Source organism: Oryzias latipes, chromosome 23 (assembly GCF_053564925.1).
Source record: "Oryzias latipes strain Hd-rR chromosome 23, Olatipes_Hd-rR_3.1".
Classification (NCBI taxonomy): domain Eukaryota; kingdom Metazoa; phylum Chordata; class Actinopteri; order Beloniformes; family Adrianichthyidae; genus Oryzias; species Oryzias latipes.
In genome coordinates this window covers 16,057,879-16,079,048 of record NC_136259.1, presented here as the reverse complement: position 1 = coordinate 16,079,048, position 21,170 = coordinate 16,057,879, and the positions used below count along the sequence as shown (strand labels likewise).

The following is a 21,170-nucleotide window of genomic DNA, read 5'->3' as shown; positions in this document are numbered from 1 at the left end:
ATAATCCTCTGTTTAGCTGTTTACAGCCTGACTGTCCTAATGTGCCCTCAGGTAATGAGGCTGCATTCAGCACATTATTCAGGTGAGAGCTAAAACATCAGCATTTTTATAGGCATTAAAGCATTGTAGTACTGTGTCCTAAAAAAAAAGAGAATTATCTGCGTTCCAACAAGCTCTGCTCACAAAAAAATAAAAAAAAAACATCCAAAAAGTGTGTAACCAGGTTAGCGACATAATTTAGCCAGATTTTATTTAGGGACAAAATGTTTTTTTATACAAATTATTGCCAATTGTTTCTGTCAACAAACCAAAACAGTTCTGTGTGCTAACTGGAAAATTATCCTGAGGAAAAGTTTGAATATGTCTTCAACTTCTAAGTATTAAAGAAAACTTTACTGTATTTTTTTAAAGGTACTTGGCAAATATATGCAAATCTTATTTGGATGTTAATCTAAAAGATTTTCTAACTTTAATGTCTACTATGGATTTAAACCTCAGCCTAAGATCCCTTTGCAAAACGTAGTCTATTTAAGTGAGGCATTATACTTAAAGTTTACTTATTATATTTTATCGGCACTATTTGATAATTGCAAAAATCTGAAACCTTATTTTTTGTCTTTCAAGTTATTTGACCAGATTTTAAGTTGTTTTTACTAATCTTTCCAGGCTTTTCTCAAAAATCAACACAGTGCAGATGTTTTGTCCAATCAAGAGCTAGGATCTAAAAATATGAAAAACTTGATTCCAGACTCAAAACAACTCAAAAAAGGATGTCTTTTTTTGTTCTAAAAGGAGTCATTTCATTTCCCTGTAATCATAGTGACCTAAACTCAAAAAATACAAAACATTAGATTAGAAATAAAAGAAAGATACTTATTTTTGGTCTAAATAACATTGAATTTGGAGTAGTTTTATTTAACAGTTACCTTTTTTTAAAAATTACTTTTCCTTTTGTAAATGCTTGTCTAGAACTTCTTGCTTTTTGAAATCTTATAAAATTTCTTGCTGCTGCATGGACAGATAATTTGACTATTTTCTAGTGATTTTCTTTTTAAGATTAATGCTCTTTTCAGGCTACCTCTTTTTGCAGTGTAAACTTAAAATGATTCAATTTATTCTAAAGAAGTAATCAGTTGGTTCATGTCCATGATCTGTAGTATACTTGCTACATTTATACCTACTTAATAAAATAAACCTCAAGCATACTACTTATTGCTAAGAGGAGATAGCTAAAAAAAAAAAAAAGTCTTGCCATATTGCGATATTTATTTTTTTGCTGCACTGATATTGAAAGTCAGTCATAATTTGTTTTAGTTCCATGATTCACATTGATGGTTTGAGCGTAAAGTTTGTCCAAGAATTTCACCTGGAGAGCAAACAAATGTGCAAAATGAATACCTTGTTTTGAAGTTTTCTCTATCATCGATAAATAAATTACATCAAAAATGACTTTACAATCTGTAAATAAGGGTCTAAATGCACACGTTTAAAGGAAAACTGTTCTTTGTAACATGCCTGCTTTAGTCACTGTGGTTGTACAGGAACTGCTGGGGTTAAATTTGTCAGATTGGCCTCTGAGAAGCTGCAGAGGTGTAACTCAAGTTAAAATACAAGTGATTTGGAATTTTAAAACTGTAAAAAAAATACATTACATCAAATAGAAATCCTTAATGCACTTTAAGTGTGAATGATATTGATCCTTAAAGACTTTTGAACCATTTTTTCCCCTTGAAAGCATTACCAATGCTTAATCCAAGGATTTTTTATTTAAAATAAATGCATCTAATTTAAAAGTCAGCAAAATAAAGCCAAATACCTGCCGTTGTGCGCTGTGACTGGATTTGGATCATGTTATGGACCCATTAGAAGCATCAAGTGTGTAAAACTAAAATGTCTTTATTCCTTAAGCTTTACATGATAAATGAGCTGGTTACAACAAACAGGCATTTATTAATACTTCAAAAAAAAAAAAAAAAAAGAAAAGAAAAGAGCACAAACTCAACATAATCTGTAGTGTGACAATGACCGGAACAAAAACGGTTATAGCGAGCCAAACATCTTCAGGGCTGCTTTCTTTGCTGTTCGTAGTGTGATGTCCATGGTTCATGTGCGTTTCTCTCCATATCTTTAAGCATTATTCTTTTTTATTTTTTTTATATATCCCATAATGCACGAGACAGAAATTTTCCTGTCAAACAATCGGTGCAAAAATATAACAAGACAACTCTGGAGCAAATTTACAGTCCACAGCCTAATGTGCTACTTTTCCAAAACAAAAAAAGATTTAAAAAAAAGTTGAGTGTTTTCTTCATTTTAAGAAAATATGAACACTAAACTAGGAGTTTCTGAATGTGTAAAAAATAAACTACGGAGCAGTAGGGTATGAAAATAGTACTTTTTTTTCCCTCTTAATGATACAATAGATCAAAGGTTTGTCAAAACTGGTCTAACTATCTCGCAAGCCCTCCTCAGTTACTGACCAAAATATACAGAAAAAAAGACATTCAGCTCTAATTTTAAAAGAGATTTTTGTCAAAAATTGCACATTGTTTTGAGGATATGTGACGTAGAGCTGATGGGGGATGCCAAGCAGCAGATATAACAGAATGTTTGATCAACCAAGTGAAGAACAGGAAGCAACATAGTGTGTTACACAAAGAAAAAGAACAAAGAAATGACAGAAACAAAGAGTTGTAATCAAACGTCAGGGGTTCAGTTGACAGATGAAGAATCAACCTGAAGTGAAAATGCCATTTACAGATTAATGAGGTATTGCACAGAATAATAATAATAAAAAAAAGCATAAAGGCAACAAAAATGTACAGCAACTGTGAGGACATTTAAGTTTAGAAACTTGAAATCAATCGTTTCACTTTAAAACAGACAAAAACAGATTTTAGTGTCACTATAATTTCAGGGTTGGAGGGGGAAAAAAATAATAAATTGCTAGTCGTCCCATTCATCCTCTTCCTCAGAGTCCTCCTCATCATCATCGTCGTCGTCTTCATCTGTGGACAATATAAATATAACAAGTTAGCTTTTGTCTTTAAAATGAGAAACAAAAAGACTGAAGGCCGATGTTTGTTCAGTAAGTGGAACACGTTTTAGTTAAAGTTCCACTTGGATCATCACCATTTTAAAAGCGTTCCCAGTTTAGAGATTATTATTGCCGGATTTTTAATCCACAATCAAGAAATGCGGATCATTTTCTAGAACAGTTTCTACAGAGTGGCAGACGTTTAACAGAAATTCACTTCACAGTTGTGGGTGGGACTGTTGGTGCGGGGCGTTTAAGAACCTGCGTTCTGCGCATTCTTGAACACGCAACACAAGCTCGGTGTGCAAAAGAATTGGCGATTCAGCCATAAAGAGCCAGACGCCAGCTCAGACGAGGAAAAGGAATCTAGTCATCTACAAGTGAATGAATCAGAATGGAGCGGAGCAGGGATTGGAATAAAAAAATACACTGAGAAATGCTCATTTAAACTTAAAATTCCTAATAAATGCCCTTTATCATCGAAAAACGCCACAAAAACAAGTTAAAAACACCATAAACACCATTTTTATTGGAGTGGTGCTTTAACTCACATCCCTTACAGCTTCATATGTTTCCTAAATGGTCAGAAATGATCTAAAATATATGATTTTTTAGACATTTGAGGAGCTGAAAAGCTGCTGTCCCACCTGAGGAATGAATGGCCTTCCTCCTCTGAATGACTTCCATCAGAGCTCCGACGATGCCCGCTGAAGGGGTGGAGGGGGCCGGTGCAGAGTCCGTGTTCTCATCCCTCTGTTGAAGCGATGTGGACACAGAGCAGTTATAGAGTAGTGCTGACATTTGGACCCGGGTTCTGACGGATCAGAACACTTACGGTTTTCAGTTGGATCCCTTGTCGGATTTGGTCCAGAAGTGCGTCTCTGCCGGTGCTGGACACCGGCCTCTCTTTCTGGTCCACCTTCTTCAGCTGGGCTCCTTCTCTGATCTGGCTCAGCAGCGCCGACTTTTCTCCCCCGTTAGCCTCCGTAGAGGGCATTGGGGGGGCGACAGGCGGTGGACCTGGAGGTGGGGGGGGAGGAGGTGGAGGAGGCCCACCACTGCTGGCTGGTGTTGAAAATGAAGGGGGAGGCGGAGGGGGTGGCGGCGGGGCGGCAGGCACGGAGGCGTGAGCTGGCGGAGGGGGAGGCGGGTGAAAGCCCCGGCTGGGCGGGGGCGGAGGGGGAGCGGGCATGCCCCCTCCTCTGGAGGGAGGGGGAGGAGGCGGCGCAGAAACCGGAGCTCTGGAGGGGGGAGGGGGCGGTGGGGCGCCTCGACCACCACGGGAGGGAGGAGGGGGAGGAGGCGGAGGGCCTGAGCTGTTGTGGTGGGGGGGCGGAGGGGGGGGCCCACCTCTGGAGGGAGGTGGGGGGGGAGGAGCTGTAGAAAAAGATGATTAGAAAACGATTGAAACATTATTGTGCAAAAATTTAGAATTTAGGTAAAAATGACTTTAGATTTAACTTTATTAAATACATTTTTAGGGGGTACCAATAGCTCAGAATGACCAACAACATTCTAAAGAAAAACCAAATTGTTTGGTAATTTCTTTAAGTTTGATTTTGACATGCAGTACAGGATCAAGCCACAGGGGGGAGCCTTCCCTCCTATTGCTCATAAGTTAAAACCTTCAGAAACCTCAACAAGCTTGTTTTGCTGCTAAACTTCATAATAAAAAAAATGTAAAAACTTGTGAGCACCAAGAATCAAACTAAAAACATGCTTTGAAAATCAGTTTGGTGCTTTAAAAAGGTTTCAAAATAAAAGGCAAGTGAAGATACACGGCAAAAGCAGAGTTTAAAGACGCAACACGGCACAAAACGGGTTCCAGAAAACGTCCTGCAGAGAATCTGAGAACGGCAGAACGTTCAGTTCAGATGTGCAAAACAGCAAAGGTTAAAACACGCTGAGGGCTGTCAATCAAAGGCTTTCTACAGTTCAGTCCTGCATGCAGAGTCTAAAGCATGGAGCAGGTCATGCACAGAAACCTACCACTCAACCGGGGTGGACCTGAGGATAAAACCACCACCATGTTAGACCGTCTTCAAATGACAAACCCGTCAAACACACGGATAGTTTCCTGCAGGTTTGAACAGTTCTCGTTTTTTCATTCCAAGGAGCGCTGTACCAGCGAGTACGGCCTCTCCTTTTCTTACCTTGTCTACGTAGCTCGTTTTTCACGGCTTCCACGCCTCCACTCTTCTCGATAATGTCGTAAATCTGCTTGGAGGTCTCCTTATCCTTCAGGTCAGTCTCAGAGATGCCACACATGTCAAACAAGTTCTTCAGCTCAGGATCCAGGTTGTTCAGCTGGGAGAGAGGAAAAAAAGTTCCAAACATGAGAAACATTTTAATTTAATCTGGACATGTTCAGGTTAAACTCTGTGTGAATTTAGAGTGTCAATTCATTATTTTCATGTTCATTTCCCCCAAAAAAGTATTCTTATTCTTCTGTCATTCTAAGCATTTCACTTCTTAAATAAGGCTTTTTTTATCTGTATTTTAATGCTGCCAAACAACAAACTGATGCACCCGACAATAACAGCTGTAAGTGCTGCCACCTAGTGGCCTGAAGACAAATTTTGACAGAAGTGCATATTTCTTTCTTATTCTCAAAATATTTGTTTTTATATTTCGAAAAATATAGATGTTTTTGCATAGATATATATTTAATGTAAAGAGCTGAAAAGAGGAGCTAAAATTGAAATTTTGTGCTTGAAAACGGATTTCACTGTAAAAAACAAACAAACAAAATAACTGTCAAACAAGTAAATTAAAGAAATTTCCGTCTTAGCACAAACAAGCACGAGTTGCTGCATTTCATGTTTTCTTTCCATCTGTAGACTGACTAAGCTTTCTGAGCCGCAGGATCCTAAATCCATCATTACAGATTATGCCGCCTTTGGAATGAGGCCATGAATCACGAGGAGGCGTTCCTCCTGAAAAATCTCAAGAACTTCATCACAAAGATCATCTTAAAAATTCTGAAGCTCAGATTGGATTTTTAAATGACCTCTTATTGACAAATAAAAAAGCGGCACACAAATGTCAGACACTTGGGCTCGGTTCTCAGACACGATGTCACCGTTCAAAGGGTGCAGAGATGCAACATGAATGCTGCTTACATCAAAGCCTGTGTTTGGATCCCATCCTACATGACCCAGATGTCTGGAAAAGAGAAAAAAAAGATGTGAAGCAGAAGCCAGAAAGGCAGATATCCCTTCAGAAAAACTGTTTCCTGTAAACCTGATGTGAGATACTATAACAAGGAAGTGAGTAAATAGCTGACCCCTAGTGGACTGCTGGTGTATAACATGAAGATGACCGAATTTATCTCAGTTAATCGGATGGGATGTTAGCCTCAAATCTGAGCGAGCTACAGTTTATATGGTAAAACATGACAAGATAACTTTGCAATAACTTTTAAAAACACCCCATAGTAGGGTTTACATCTCCTTCTCAGAGATAACAATAATAGTATATTCCAATTGTATTTTTTTTTTAAACTTCATAGATTTATTTTTAAACTCCACTTAGTTAATACAGTTCTCAACTTGAAATGTAAAATATGTATTCTTAGAATATCTCCTAAAGGCAGAGGACAAAATAATCCACATTTATGGTCAAATCCATTCCAAATCATGCTTTAAAAAGCTTTAGCTTTTTCCGGCGTTTACAGACAATGAAATGATGAGAATTATCAATAAAATGATTAGTAAATGACAAAAAAAACCTACCAACAAATAATTCACTGAGATGATTTCAATTATAACAGAGAGAAATGCATTTGCATTGATTTTTTTGGGCTAAAATTAGAAATAATCTTTTCACAGCAACCATTTAAGGTTTCATGCGGGTGGACATAAGCTTTGTCAGGTTGTTGTTTTTCCAGGCTGCACTAAACAAACATAACTAAAAATAAAAACTAAAAATCTCACTGGAAGTTGCTGGGTGTGCCGATGTCAGCTTTGGTCAGCTTCTTCTTCTTCCCCCCTCCTCCCTTGTTCTTTTTCTCCCTCCTGGGGAATGACGTGTTGATGTTGATCTGTTTGAAGTTGGAATTGCGGTGTTCCTTGTCGATCTCTGGGTTTTTGATGTCTACGGTCGCCATGGGCAACGCGGGTCCTGCAGAATGACCGGAACAGATGGAAAGTTAAGGCGCGGATATGTCAAAGGAGCAATGAGAGGTGGAACTTGATGACCATTCCTGGTCGCACACCTGGAATCACCTGTGGAACCATTTCATTTTGTTTGCTTCTGAATTCGTTTACATCTGCAGATGAAGGTTTGTACAGTTTTAACGGGACGCAGAACAACTATTTTATAGTTACGCAACAGTGCAGAGGGGTGGATCTTCTTATGCAAGTGAAATGGATGGACAGTGACGAGTTAGTAAAAAAAAAACATAAAACAACAAAGAAACATAATCAATAAGGTCTCATTAGCTCACAGTTAGTCGTGTTCTTTCCCTGCATGTTTCCTAAGAACTGTTTGAACCAACTTGTGAAACAAAACCATTTTTCATTTTTGTCTCACATACCTCTTGAATCATCTCTACATGGACTGTGGGAGTTTTGGCTAGGTGATGCTGAGCGGCTGTGTCGCCTTCTCACCCTGTCCCAAATACACCTGCCCCCTCCTGACCTGCAGGGGCTCAGGTTGACGTCTAACAGCATTTTACCCACAAAGCTGCAAGCTCGCTCCTCTGTGCAAAGGGAGAGGCGAGCGGCGGGGTTTGAGAGGGGCGGGTAAAGTTCATCCTGGGGGAGAACCAGGCAGTGCAACGAGGACAGGCAGCACGGGCCCAGACCTCCACCCCCTACGGCAGCGGCTGCCGCTCCTCCACCGTCGCAATTGAGTTCCTCAGAGGGGTTGGAAAGAAAGGTGGTGCAGAACATCATCGTAGCTGAAGGCTCGGCATGGCGAAGGTGGGTAGAATTGGATATAAATGCATTTTAAAAGGAACTAAACGCATCCAATTTGGATTTTATCCATCGATTAAGAGAAAAGCTCATCGGGAAAAACGTAGTCCAACTAATTCTAATAAAAGTTTCTTCTTTCAAAAGCCAAAACGATCCAATAAAAACTTTCAAAAATCATCCAAACGTCCCTAAACATGCAGACATTCAGCATCGTCAAAAGAGTCAACACTGATCAAGAGAGGACAAAGGACATCCATCAATCCTCCTTTCTGGTTTGACTTGAAATATTGCGCTTGGCGAGCAATGATCATTTCTCCACCCACAATCCCCTCTGGCTCTTTCCTACAAAACACACACAAACGCATCTAATCCCAGAAAATCCGTCGGGATTTGGCGCTGGCCTTTACGTAACCATTAAAATCCATCCCCCCGACATAATCTCACACTAATCTAGGAGGTTAAAGAAAAAATGGTGAATCAGTGGGGGTGAAACAAAGAGCGAGAAAGGCAGAGACCTGGGACGGATGAAATACAGAGCAGAGGGCAACTGAGGACAGGAGGAACAGGAAAGGGCAGCAGGTGAAAAAGGCAGAGCAAGACACGACAAATGACAGAGGATTAAGAGATAAAGAGAAACACAGAGACATTGTCTTTCACAAACTGAAACCCTTTGATGACGCACAAAGATAGGAAGTGGAACATTTTTCAGAAGATCACAGGAATGACCTTCAGCAACTTTTCATTTTCATTTCCAGTTGTGTCTTTGAAAGCGACAACTGTAGTCCTAAAACTGCAGTTTGACTCAGAAAAAAAGTGACATCACTTTGGAAAGAACATGGTAGTCATAGGGACTTTGACTCGTGTCACAGTTGAGTCGCAGAGACGCGGACTTCAGATTTAACCTGTGACTTGGCTTCAATACTAAAGACTTGACCTCAAGGACTTCAGAATTGACACAAGACTCAAGGTCTACTGACTTGGTGAGGTTTAACCTCAAGAAGTTTGGATTTGACAAGACTCGACCTTATGAACTTAGGACTTGACATGCGACTTGTCCTCAAGTACTCAGGACTTGACATGACACTTGACAGCTTCAGGCTTGACCTGAAGTACTTAAGACTAGACACACGACTCGAACTCAAGAACCACAGACTAGACACAAGACTCGATCTTAAGAACCTCAGAGCTGCGGGGTACCACAGAGCAGTGTTTTGAGCCCCATGCTATTCCACAGCATTGTGCGAGATAGTTGGACCTCAGAGGGTCAGGGTGTTTCTGGCTCACCTGACCAAGCAGAATAAAGACAGCAGTGTGATCATTTACATCTACAAGGCTAAAGAGGTAGTGACAGACATCAGGAGATGGAAGATTACCCAAAAAGAACATCACCTAGTTCACATAAACTGATATCTAGTGGAGACTATAGAAAATCCTTACGTTTTTTTTGGAGTCTCCTGTCTTTGATCAGCAGGTGAACACACTTCAACAAAGGTTTTTTGAGGAGTCACATGACCAAATTTAAAGGGGATTAAAAGATGTCATGGTATAAACCAGGTGTGGTTTTATTTGTTTTACCTCTATTTTTACTTCTGGACTTTATGGACATTTGTTTCAGAAATGCTCACAGCAAAAAGTGAGGAATCACCTTTTATCCTAATGGGTAAAAGAAAAGTCTAAAATCGACAAAGTAATGAATTTCATGTCTTTGGTTTAAAAAATTTAAAGGTTTTCACGGTGAAAACAGGAAGAATCAACTTGTGAAAAAAAAAAATCACAAAAAATGTGACATTTGTGACAAATAAATACAATCCCATGTCACAGTTAGCTGGCTTTTCAAAAGGAAACATACAAAAACTCAACAAACATACCATCTGCAGGGCCACGTCTCTTCTCTGTGAAAACACAAATTATATCATTACAATCCGTGGCTGAGCAGCAGGTTGTGTTAATCGGTGTTAGCATTAGGAGAGAAGGAGGATCATTTGAGGTTTTGGCGCAGGAGTCGGCGGGATTGTGCAGGAGCAGCAAAGATCGGAGGTTTTCAGAATAAAAGGTCAGTTAGTGGATTTAGGAGGAAACTTGAATTGATTGCCCTTACTGAATAAAATATGAAAAGTGGGGTTGATGAAAGCACAGAGTCTCAGAGCTGGACACAAACATGAATTACTTAAGGTCCTAATTGCTTGTTTGTCTAGTATTTGGAAGGTAAACAGAAACGAGGTTATAAGTGTTAAATACAAAAGGGTTTGGAGGAGAAACGGCGGCAGAGAACGATCCATCTGAAAGAAATGTCAAAGAAAGAAAGTAAAAGAAAGACGGCTGTATAAAAACCATGACACTATAACAGTGAACGTTTGTTCCTATGAGGAAATCAAAACTGATATTCTGAGCTCCAAACAAATGATGGTGCCGAAAGAAATGAAAATATAACAAAACAGGATCAATGTCTTTTTCGTTTATTATCAGCTTTTCCTAAAGCTGTGTGTGGAACACTAATAATAATAATAATTTGTGACTTTGACAAATCTATTTTTTTTCTTGCAGCACCAGTTTATTGGATTTGTGATTAGTTTTTGTGAAACAAAAAGCTAGAAGCACAACTTGTGCCTCAGTGTGTAGCCCAAACATCGGAGTAACAGCTTAAGCAGTGACAGGTTGGAGAGTTTGAGCAGGAAAGAGACCGCAAGAGATTAGAACAAGAACCGAACGGCAGCAGAACACGGACCTGAGCAAAGAAAAACATGAAGGAAAATGATAAATTACAGCCACTGCTATTCATCAGTCATAGCTTATGGAAGTTCACCAATTTAAAAAGATGAGAGAAGTCTGTAATGTTCATCAGAGATCACAACTAGTAGAATCGGTGTCTGAAAAATATGTTTTAGCCCCGCTGGATTTCTGCTTCATAGTTGGAATAAGGTTTTAATAAATTATAGGGTTACACCTTTTATCAGTGTTTTTTTTTTTGCTCAGTTCTGTGTCAATACAGTTAAAAAAAAAAAAAAGACAAGTTTACATTTTCATTTTTTTGTGCTCCAAATGTCTTTGAAGCAAGTTTAACTAAATAAAAAAGGTGGATTGGATAAGCAGTACAGTGCTAATCCAGCCGGATCTATCCGATAGAACATCAGCTGCTACATTTACAGTCAACTTGTTTAAGTATTTGCATCCATTACTTTTTATTATTAAAATCCATTTCCAATTTAGTGCTTTACACGCCAGATGTCAAAAAGAAGTTTTTTTCCACACACAAAAGTTGTAAATCTTGTCTTTTTTTTTTATGAGATCAAAGCTGAGGAAAAAGGGAAGGTACCAGTTCTCCTCTGTCTTCTTCCCATCAGTTCTGACACGCTGCCTCTGAAACGCTTTGCTTCCTCCTCGTTGGCAAAGTTTAAGCCCACTTGACACGTCTGTCAGAAAGCACATGCGGGAAAATGTATACAGAACTGTTCACTAGTTCCGATCAGTCCTGTCTGCTATTCTTCTGTGTCACACACATACTTTGGACATTTTTGCAGTAGTTCTGAACTATTATTTCATGGAAATAACATTTATGTTCTTGAAAATTCCATTAGTAAATTAAAAAAAAGATATTAAAATTTGGTAACAAAAATGTTCTAAATACTAGATTAATCTTATTTTATTTTAGGACAGTTGAAGGATATGAAACAACTATATTTAATGTCTACAACCCACAAAAGAGTTTGATTTCTCTAACTGCGGTTTTACGAAAAGAAGGGAAGTATTTGTCCACAGAAATGTGCATTTAGAAAACTGGATTTTTCTTTCCGAACGGAGAACTCACATCTCCAGCAAATGTTGCAAAATAAGTCCTGGGCATCTGCATCTTGAAGTCTTGGTATAATTCCTGTTCGTACATCATTCTGCCATCCTGTCATCAAGAAACAAACGAGACAACCACATTTATTAACCAACAAATCTAACTGGATCTAACAGTTGCTGAAGCTTTTAATGCTAAATATTTGGATTGTTTGACTATAAAATGTGCTTTTACTAGTCTTTAAGTAAAAGTGAAGATTGACTTGAAGCTACCTTGATGTCAAAGACTCTGATGAAGTATGAACGTTGGGGGTTGTCTTTGACCAGACAGGCCACCCCGCAGCATCTCTTGTTCCAGCTGCCATTCCTATCACCTGTGTACACCTGGACCACAGCTGAAGACAGTGTCTGCAGAGGACAAGAAACAGAAAAACCAGCAGTTAAAATTTCAACATTTATGGAGACACTTTGTTTTTTATTCACAACCTTTGCAGAAAATAAACTAAAAGAAACTATATGGAAAAAAAAAATCACTCTAAAAGCTAATTCTTGTTTTCCAGACCCTATAGCACCCTCTTGTGGTAAATATCTGTAACTGCAATGCAGCGATAAAGGACATTTAAACAAGAATTATTGCTAAACATCTTCATTAAATAGATACAACATTTTCCTATAAATACCATCAATGTCTCAGACCCAGCCTACCAATCATTTTATATAACAAGACTTAAAAGATTAAAAAAAATTTAGGATTTTGGACTTAAAGGATTACCAGTGAGCAAAAGAGTCCGACTTCATCAATTGGACTGACTGTAAGGGGCATCTTCAGCTTTCTAGCCTTTCCTTAGGAAATTTGTATTTGTTTAGTATTTCATCTGCTCTCATTGATCTTAGTTTGTATCCCATTAAACCTTATTGATGTAATATAGATTAGGGTGTAATAGATTATATGTAAAAGAAAAATTGGTGAATTTGATGTTCAAATAAAACCTTGGGAAAAATGTCTTTCAGTATTCAGGGTCACCTTTACATGTGTGTAAATTATTATAGAAATGTTTGTTCAAAAATGAAAAGTTGTCCAAATAGGAGCAAAAATAGAAAAGAAAAGTCTGTGTGATTTTATGCTAATATACATGTTTAAATTGTAAAAAATGTGCATTTGTGCTTTGCATCTTTATTTTTGACTGAGTCAAAGTAGCATTTCTGCAACCAATGTTTCTCCACTCTGCTGAGAATCATTGCTAAAATATTACAATTTAATTCATAAACATTTGATTTGTGATGAGAAATGACAATTAAATGTAAACTTTGTAGCAAAAAAAAAAGTTGTTAATGTGGGAAAGGGGACCACCAAGAAACTAAAAGGCCTCCTAAAAGCAGTTTACAGTACATACACGAAAACATAAAGATTGAAAACTATACATTTATTTATAAATCTTAACTGCACTATTAAATCACATGACCACTAGCAAACACGTGTCATTTACAAAAAGCCTGAGTAGCAACACTTCCACATACACGGATCAGCTATGGCACACCGAGACAAGATCATAAGGCCAGATTAGACTCCTGCAGTTTTACCACGCTGCTGCAGGAGTTCCTTCCCACCGGGAAGTCCAGCATCACCGCTGCAGAGTAACACATGAAAGCCGGGGCATCAAGGGAAAAGCCTTGTGGGCCCTTTCAACCGAACCCAGTTCCAGGAATTACAGCCTAGCTCAACAGGATTCATGGTAGCCGTGCACAGCAGGGACCCTTTGTAGTTTAGTGTAAATTGGATGTTGAGGTGAGCAAAAACAGGAAGAAAAACAATCTGCTGCAGTACTGTGAGGATTAATGACCCACTCTGGTGAAAACTGTGTTTTTTCACATGTTCTTTTGCCGTTTTTCTGATGATGGAGGACATATTTGAAGAAAATTGAGCTCTTTAAATTCTTTATTTAAATTGCTGTGAAGCGGGAGGAAAAAATGCAGTTGGAAAATTATGGTATTTGTGACGTAGAAAATATGCTGCACGGGTCAAAAGCTTTTTCTGGACTTCCTTCTAATCAAGAGAGCTTTGATTTAAGCATTTATAGTGAAAAAGCAGACATTTGCACTAATATCCCAATGACAACATGTTCTGAACTATGTGTCACACCTGAAGCAGTTCTGTTGATTTTGACATTTTATTTCATCAAGGTAACATTTTTACAGTTTGGTCAAACAGATTCTGATTTCATGCTTATAAAATCACATAATAAATCCTGCTTTTTGCTGCATCTTAGCATGACGGCTTTCAAGCTTGAACTCTGATCTGCTCATGAAGCTCTGATTTCTCCAGATAGGATGGGAAACTGTGGTTTCTGTCAAAAACTAAGAGTATTTCTCAAATGTAATTGTTGTGACTCTCAGCTTGGAGTTTCTACCTGCAAGACGCCTGATGTTGCGTTCACTGACCCGGTGCAAACACTGTTCACACCAACATATCTTTTTTTTAGTCAGTAGGTTAGGTAATATGTGCACTTATGTGAAACTCCAATGGTTTTATGTGAAACTTACGGTGGCATATTCTGATTTTTATTTGAAATCTTCCAGAGTTATGGCTTTTTATGCTTTAATCTGATGAATCAAAAGGCACGTAAACAAAGCAGTCGGGATGAACAGGGAGGAACACCCTAATATTTTAGTTCAGGAGTTAAATAAAATCTGAATTTAACAAAATTATCCCTCTACTTTTAATAGTTTGTTAAAAAAAAAAAGAAAACCATTTCATTAAAACTTTATGATCATAATTTTGAATCCATCTTTCCAAAAGACACTAAACTTGCAGTACACGAGAAAAAACAAACAAAAGGAGATCAGCTGGAGTAAAATTCAAAGCCTCACCACATTTCTGTTGAGATCAACCTTTGAAGAGAAAAACTAGTTTGCCGACCTGCCTGAAAATTCTAAACTTGAGAAACGTGTAAAGCAAAAACAGGATGACACGGACTACCTAGCTGAAATAAAAAGCACAAAATCCTGTGGTTTCTCAATGACATTTGTTCAAAAAAATATTGTTTGATCTACAAGAGGAACTAAACCACAGCATCACCAAGTTTAACCTCTCTGTCCCATCATATTAAGCATCATACATTCAGTTTTTACTTAGTTTCTGTCTATTTGGAACCGATTAAAATAATCATAAATGAAGGCATATTAATAAACAACTGTATGCAATGTTTTGGATGGAGTTTGACTATTTGAGTCCAAACCCCTTTTTCAAATTTAACTTAAAACGATAGTCTTTTTTGAGAGAATCGCTGCCGATATTCTGCAATTGTTTGTGTTCAATAATATTAATTATTTTACGTTTAAAACTGTTTATGAAAATTCTTACTTTCCCATGTAACCCACAAAAACAAAACATAAAAGTAAAATAATATATAGGTTTATATAGTTTACAGTTGCTCAGGCCATCCAAGAGTTTAAACATCTGAATTGGTCAAAGATGGGATCTTAACAACAGATCCAGACCATAAATGGGTAGTGATTCACTTGAATGGAGATGATTTAACAGATTGGAAAAAAAAGTGCATCTTTTTAACCTGGACACTTCACTAATAATTAGATTTTAAAGGCTTTAAAATCCCACTTCAATCATCTTAAGATCTATTGTAAAAGTGTTCCCTCTATTCTATAACGTATGATGATGCAGTTTTAGTCAAAAAACAAAAAAACTTTTCATTTTCTAGGACATAGTTTCTGCAGAGCGGCAGGAGTTCATTAGAAATTCGCCTCAGAGTTGTGGTGAAGAGCAACACCGCCCCCCCTTCCCGCCACCCATAACAGAGCTCTCCGTTTGCGTGCTTTCCCGCCGTCTTACAGCCCCTCACATCCCCAACCGGTGCAAGAAAATTGGCGAGCAGTATCGAAGCTATCCAGACCCACAGTCTGGAGCCAGTGGCTAGTTCAGACGAGGAAAACAAAGACGTACATGCATCCATTTGTCTGCTAGTGGATGCTTTAGCAAAGCGAGCTTAAGGCCCGCCAAGTGTACATCACGCATAACCCTTTTTTTAATTTTAAGCTTAATTTTCACAATGTTCTAATACATCAGAAAACTGCCACAAAAAAATGTTAAAACACCAAAAACACAATTTTCATCATAGTGGGTCTTTAGATGTAAAGTCTAATGAAAGAAGGGATTAAAACAAGCCAACAGGTCCAATAAAAACAGAAAAAGAAAATGCAAAAGAACGTCTAAAGGAGAGATCCAACTGGAAGAAAAAGATTCAGCAAATAATCGGAACAACTGAAAATGAAGATTAAAAAGGAGAAACTCTCTGGAAGAGGAGAGAAGTGAAGGAAAAGGAGAGTCACGTCCATTTCGTCCAGCACAAATCACCAGAGGAGGTCGACCACAGGACTTCCTTCCTGTAGGACATGACTGCTGATCAGGCAGTGTGTGTGCACGTACGCGCACACACACGGATGAAGACTCGATGTGTGAACTGGACACATTCCATCTTTCACCAAGCAAGACAGAGCTGCTGACGCTCAAGGGAGCACAAGGAATACCAATGAAGGAAACCTGTCTGTGGCATCTGCGGCTGCCTCGTGTCAATGACACTATCGTTTCACCAGCCGAAATTCAATAATGATTCATAATCCAGCATTTCCATTTAGTGCATTTTTTTGGGTATTTCCTATCAAGATTCTAAAACAAAAAGCAAAAACACTGGCGAGTGTTGGCTACTTAGATGCATTCCGTCTTCCTTTATCATGGTATATTTTTCTGTCTCCTGTCCATGAGACCCTGTGTACACAAGGCACAAAGGTGGGGAATGCTCCTGCGTACACGTCTGTGTCACATGACGTAAAATCCCACTGACAGGATGCCAGAAGAATACAGTCATGAGGTTTTTAAACAGGTTGCAGATCTGCAGGACACGCCTCAGAGCTGCGTTTGCTCAGATAAAGGTGGAAGCCGGGCGGCTCTCGTACAGGTTTGACCGTGTGAATCCTGAAAACAGGAAATGCGGCCTTCCCAAAGCAAACTTCTGTTCGTACGAGCACCTCAGAGGTTTCAATTATGGCGGATTTGCTGGGTTATACGACTATGTGGAAGTAACTCAATACACTAAAATCCCTGCGAAGCAGCAATAAAACCACAAAGTTAAGACTTTAAGAAATGACCCTGCATCATCATAAAAGAAACAAAGACAGACGCAGCAACTAGACTTGCTCTTATCAATATGAAACCGGTTTCTAAAAACAAGACTAATCTAAAAAGGAAATCAATAACAAGCGAGGGTGTAGCATACTTTCTGGCAGATAAAGCTTGGGTGACATTTGTCAGGTTTGACAAAACTGCTCAGCAGTTATTGTATGCTAAAGTGCCCCCCCACCCCCCAAGCCGCAAAGAGTCTTGTTGGCAGGTACTTTTAATATTCCTAACAACTTCCAGCACTGCTGCCAGCATCATTCAGCACCTGACCTTAGAGCAGATCTGCAGAGGGGTTTATTGCAGCAAGACATTGACCGCAATGCACAACCCAATGACAAGCCCAGAAGAGAAAACTACTGTGCATTTTCAATATTCAAATATGTATGAAAAACAACATGTGCCCTTAATAACTATGCCCTTTCAATAAAAAAATCTAGGATTGTGGTGTTGTTTTACAGGCAAAAATTATTCTGTTTAACCAACCCTGGTTTATTTTTAAGGACCCACTCAGATGATGTTTTTGGTGTTTTTAGCATGTTCTTGTAGCCTCTCTCATACGTTGGAGGACACATGTGTTAGGAAAGTTAAGTTTAAAATTGCATTACTGAACATCTATTCAAATTGTTGTGAATGCGGAGAGGATGCAAAAATGCGGTTTAAAAAAAGCCTGTAGATTTGATGTAGACCACAAGCTCCCCGCTCTGCTCCATTCTGATGCATCCACTTGCAGACAATTAGATCCAGATATGTCTTTGTTTTCCACGTCTGAGCTGGCATCTGGCTCCAAACTGTGCGACTGGATAGCTCCTATATTACTTGCCATTTTTGTTTCACCGCCAATGTTAGGTTGGGGGTTTTTGCTTGCAGGAAAGTGTGTAAACAAATGGATGACGGGAAGGGAGGGTGGACTTACTCTGCTTCAACAGTCTCGCCCACAACTCAGAGGTAAATTAACTACTGCTGTTCCGCAAAACTTTTTTAAATTTAGGCTAAAAACAGCATAATCATACGTAAAAATCCGCTGGGAGCACTTTAAAAATAGATCAAAAGATGATCGAAGTGAGACTTTTAAGTAAATGCACATTACAAATAAAAATATTGTAGTTAAAAATCTGTCTTCTCTGGGATTTGCAAAAATTGTTAATGTAAAGTGCCAGCATGAGAATGGTGGCATGGAAAAAGAAGGGAAAAAAAAGGAGGGATGGGTTGATTAAGATTAGTGTTTTAAAGAAAAAGAAAAAAGTCATTACATCCATCAAAAGCCAAAAATTAAAAATTAAAAGCCGCAAATGGTGTACTTCAGAGGATTATGAGAGAAGGTGGGACTTCCACCAAAAAAATCAAAAGATAAAAAATCTGCTGAAGGCTAAATGTCTTACGCAATAAAGCAGATTCTGTCACTTTCTGACGCCATGGGAATGGAACTACAGACCTCCGCCGCAGTCACACCTGAAGAAGGGGACGACTCCTTCCGCTTAGCTCATCACATTTGGTGACTGGCCCGTTTTGCTTTGCTTTTTTAATGTATTTTAAAGCTTAAGCTAGTCAGCTGGGTTCTAAGCCATGTGTCTGGGTTGGCACATTCTTTTTGGTGGCACACTTCCCGAAAACATGAAGGCTGAGTCACGTTATATATTAATGTCAACGGAAAAAAAGGAGAGGAAAAACGGGGGGAAATGTCGCAGATGGATTTTTAACTGCTTTAACACCCCGATAAGTCAAACACGACTCAATCAATGCTAGGCTACTGTTAGCATAAATTCTGGATGACTTAGTTAGGTGGGTCGAGCTCTAGACTTAAATGTGACCAAGCATTTATCACGCCAGGAATGAAACTACGTTTCCCATGTGTCCTCTCTAATCAATAAAAAGGTTTAAACGCACTCGCGGACGCGCTGGCTGTCAAAACAAACTAGCCTGTAAATCTCAAATGCCTCAACTGTGTGCGCATAAACATGTAGGAGATTGAACCGCAGGCCACAAACACATCCCGGTTGAACACTATCCCCTGTTCCCGGGACAGGAAACGTTTTGCAAGTTAGCAATGTTAGCTAGTTTTTGTTAGCAAGCTATCGTTCAGAAATCAATTTTATTGATGAAATATAAAACAATACTTACGGTGCATTTTCTACCAAGGTAGTTGAAAAGGCAGTCGTTTTCCTGACTGGTCAGGAGAATTGAACCCGCATTAATGGGCCGCCGTGGCTGTGAAAGTCCACTCATCGTGAGAGATCAATTGATTAACTAAGTATGCACTGAGTTTACTCGTTAAATACGAGACCCCAAAAGACACATAAACAATTCCTCTCGGTCATGGGTGGCCTTCGTCCTCCGGACCCCTCGCACCGGTTGGGATTGGTCCTGCGTTTCCGCAAAGCGACGTTGCCAAAGATGGTTGCTGGTTAGGAATGTAAAGCAAAGTCCCGTAGCTCCTCCAAATAAGATCAAATTGGGAACAACCGAGAGAAGGCGGAACACTGCAGAAACTTTCTTGGGCAGTCAAGCCGTCAGAGAGCCCTAAACCAGCTCCATCCAACATGGCAGTTAGGACGACTCCATTGTTCTTGAAAAGGGGGGAACGTTCACCTAACGCGTCCCAAATAGACCTTGAAAAATATTTTAAACATAAAAATAATACTTAAAACAATTATTTAAAGATCTATAGCGTATACATTTATTTCAATGGGAATTCCATTTATTATTTATTGCCAAAGAAATCTATTGTTTTTGCTTGTTATCCGTAAAGATGGTACAATCCAATCTGCCCCTGGCTTTTATGACAGGAATGTGAGTACTGGGAATGGGAGGCAGTAAGGAATAAGGTTCAGTCAGCAAAGATAAGATTTTTTTTTCCGTATGAGCAGCTACTGGATTAGGGATTATCAGGAAACTAATCCCACATTTTAAATGAACTCTTTGGGATTTAATAGGCATTCGCTAAGAACCAAAAAGGTTACCATTTTCTTTTAAAGATAACAAAACTCCTAAAAGTCATAGGTCAAGTTAGGTTTTAGATTCATTTCTAAAAGGTTATTAACATTCATTTAAAATAGAAGACCTTCCTGAACTGTGCCACACAGCTAGACTGAACTGGTAAATAAAGCAAGGGAAAATTAAATGCGCTCCATTTCTTTAACATCACCTAAGGGTTCAAGCTGACATGTGCGCAAAAATAACTTAATATTTTTAGTAAGGCTCTTTTTTATTTATTATTTTCTGAACAGTTTTCTATTTTACAAATCAAAGCATACTCTGGGCATAAGAAATTAAAGTGAAGATGTGATAAGAAACAACAAATATTTGTCAGATATGTAGTAAAAAATTAGAAAATAAAAAAAAAAGATGATTACTTAAGCAGATAATTGGGTGCAGCAAAACGTGGATTTGAACAATAGCTCTCCTGCCTGCCTGGCGTACTACATTTTTTTCAAGCTCAATCGCTTTAGGGAGATTACCCCCACTTTGCCATATGCTCAGTCAAACAGGTTGTTCTACTAACACAAATAAATTCTTCTGTTTTGTGTCACACTTTACCACGCGTCGATCCTTTTATCACAGAAATTCTAATTAAAGATAGCTTGAAAAAGTAGAAATAGCTATTATTAGCTCAAATAAGTTTATGTAACCACCACCTCAAAGTCACACTTCTTGATGTGTTTCTTTCTATGTAAGAATATGTAGGAGTATGTTGAAAAACTAGCTCATTTGAAATCCTTTTAGTACTGATTTGCAGGCTTTTATCATTTGACGTAAGCACAGGCTCCTCATTTGCCTATTTTGATAAAGCTCAAGCAAAAAAAAGGTAATTTTTCAAACCCTTCTTTATTTAAATCAATTTTCTTAAAAGCTCACAAAATTAGAATAAAAAAATGCAAAACACCTGATTATTTGTCACGAAATCTTATTAAAACTGGCAGTCATTTTTGTAAAACTTCTAACTATGAAACTGCTTTCTGCGTGTCTGCTCCTGTCTGCAGTGTTACACAATGGCGCGGTTATATTCCAGCTGAAACTGCACGATGACTTTGTCTCACTCTTAAGTTCTGGGTGGGACGGAGTGAGAGCACGTCTGTTTGCAGCTCCTGCCTGTGTATATGTATACAAGTACACGTGGTTGTCTGTGTGTGCACAGCAGCAGAGGTCATCCAGATTGTACACGGTGCTCAGGCAGATTCACAGTGTCTTAAATTACAACCAGCTTTGCAATCCTATTTGTATGAATTCATAAACATGGTTCATTTTT

At 38.6% G+C, this 21,170-nt stretch overlaps 1 protein-coding gene across 6 annotated transcripts; it reads right to left on the bottom strand.

The window, feature by feature from the left end:
* Positions 1-1,880: 1,880 nt before the first annotated feature.
* waslb (WASP like actin nucleation promoting factor b) lies at positions 1,881-19,487 on the bottom strand. 6 transcript variants are annotated; one of them, XM_023952589.2, is made up of 12 exons: positions 19,046-19,487; positions 12,010-12,144; positions 11,762-11,848; positions 11,270-11,366; positions 9,825-9,848; positions 6,973-7,159; positions 6,160-6,202; positions 5,191-5,344; positions 5,027-5,044; positions 3,873-4,414; positions 3,685-3,790; positions 1,881-3,008 (listed from the first exon to the last, which is right to left on the bottom strand). In XM_023952589.2, exons 1-12 carry the CDS (start codon positions 19,148-19,150, stop codon positions 2,947-2,949), a joined length of 1,560 nt encoding a protein of 519 aa, XP_023808357.1. In that variant the 5' UTR covers positions 19,151-19,487; the 3' UTR covers positions 1,881-2,946. The 6 variants fall into 6 exon arrangements, with proteins under 6 accessions (XP_023808357.1, XP_023808358.1, XP_023808359.1 ...); XM_023952590.2 differs by lacking the exon at positions 5,027-5,044; XM_023952591.2 differs by lacking the exon at positions 9,825-9,848 and having other exon boundaries at positions 19,046-19,484.
* Between the last annotated feature and the right edge of the window lie 1,683 nt (positions 19,488-21,170).

Excerpts from the sequence above, each read along its gene's own strand:
- waslb (XM_023952589.2), bottom strand. The coding sequence starts at position 19,150 with ATGAGTGGACTTTCACAGCCACGGCGGCCCATTAATGCGGGTTCAATT. Across the intron at positions 11,849-12,009 it reads TCAGAGTCTTTGACATCAAG|GATGGCAGAATGATGTACGA; the intron begins GTAGCTTCAAGT and ends TCTTGATGACAG. Across the intron at positions 3,791-3,872 it reads AAGGGATCCAACTGAAAACC|AGGGATGAGAACACGGACTC; the intron begins GTAAGTGTTCTG and ends TCGCTTCAACAG.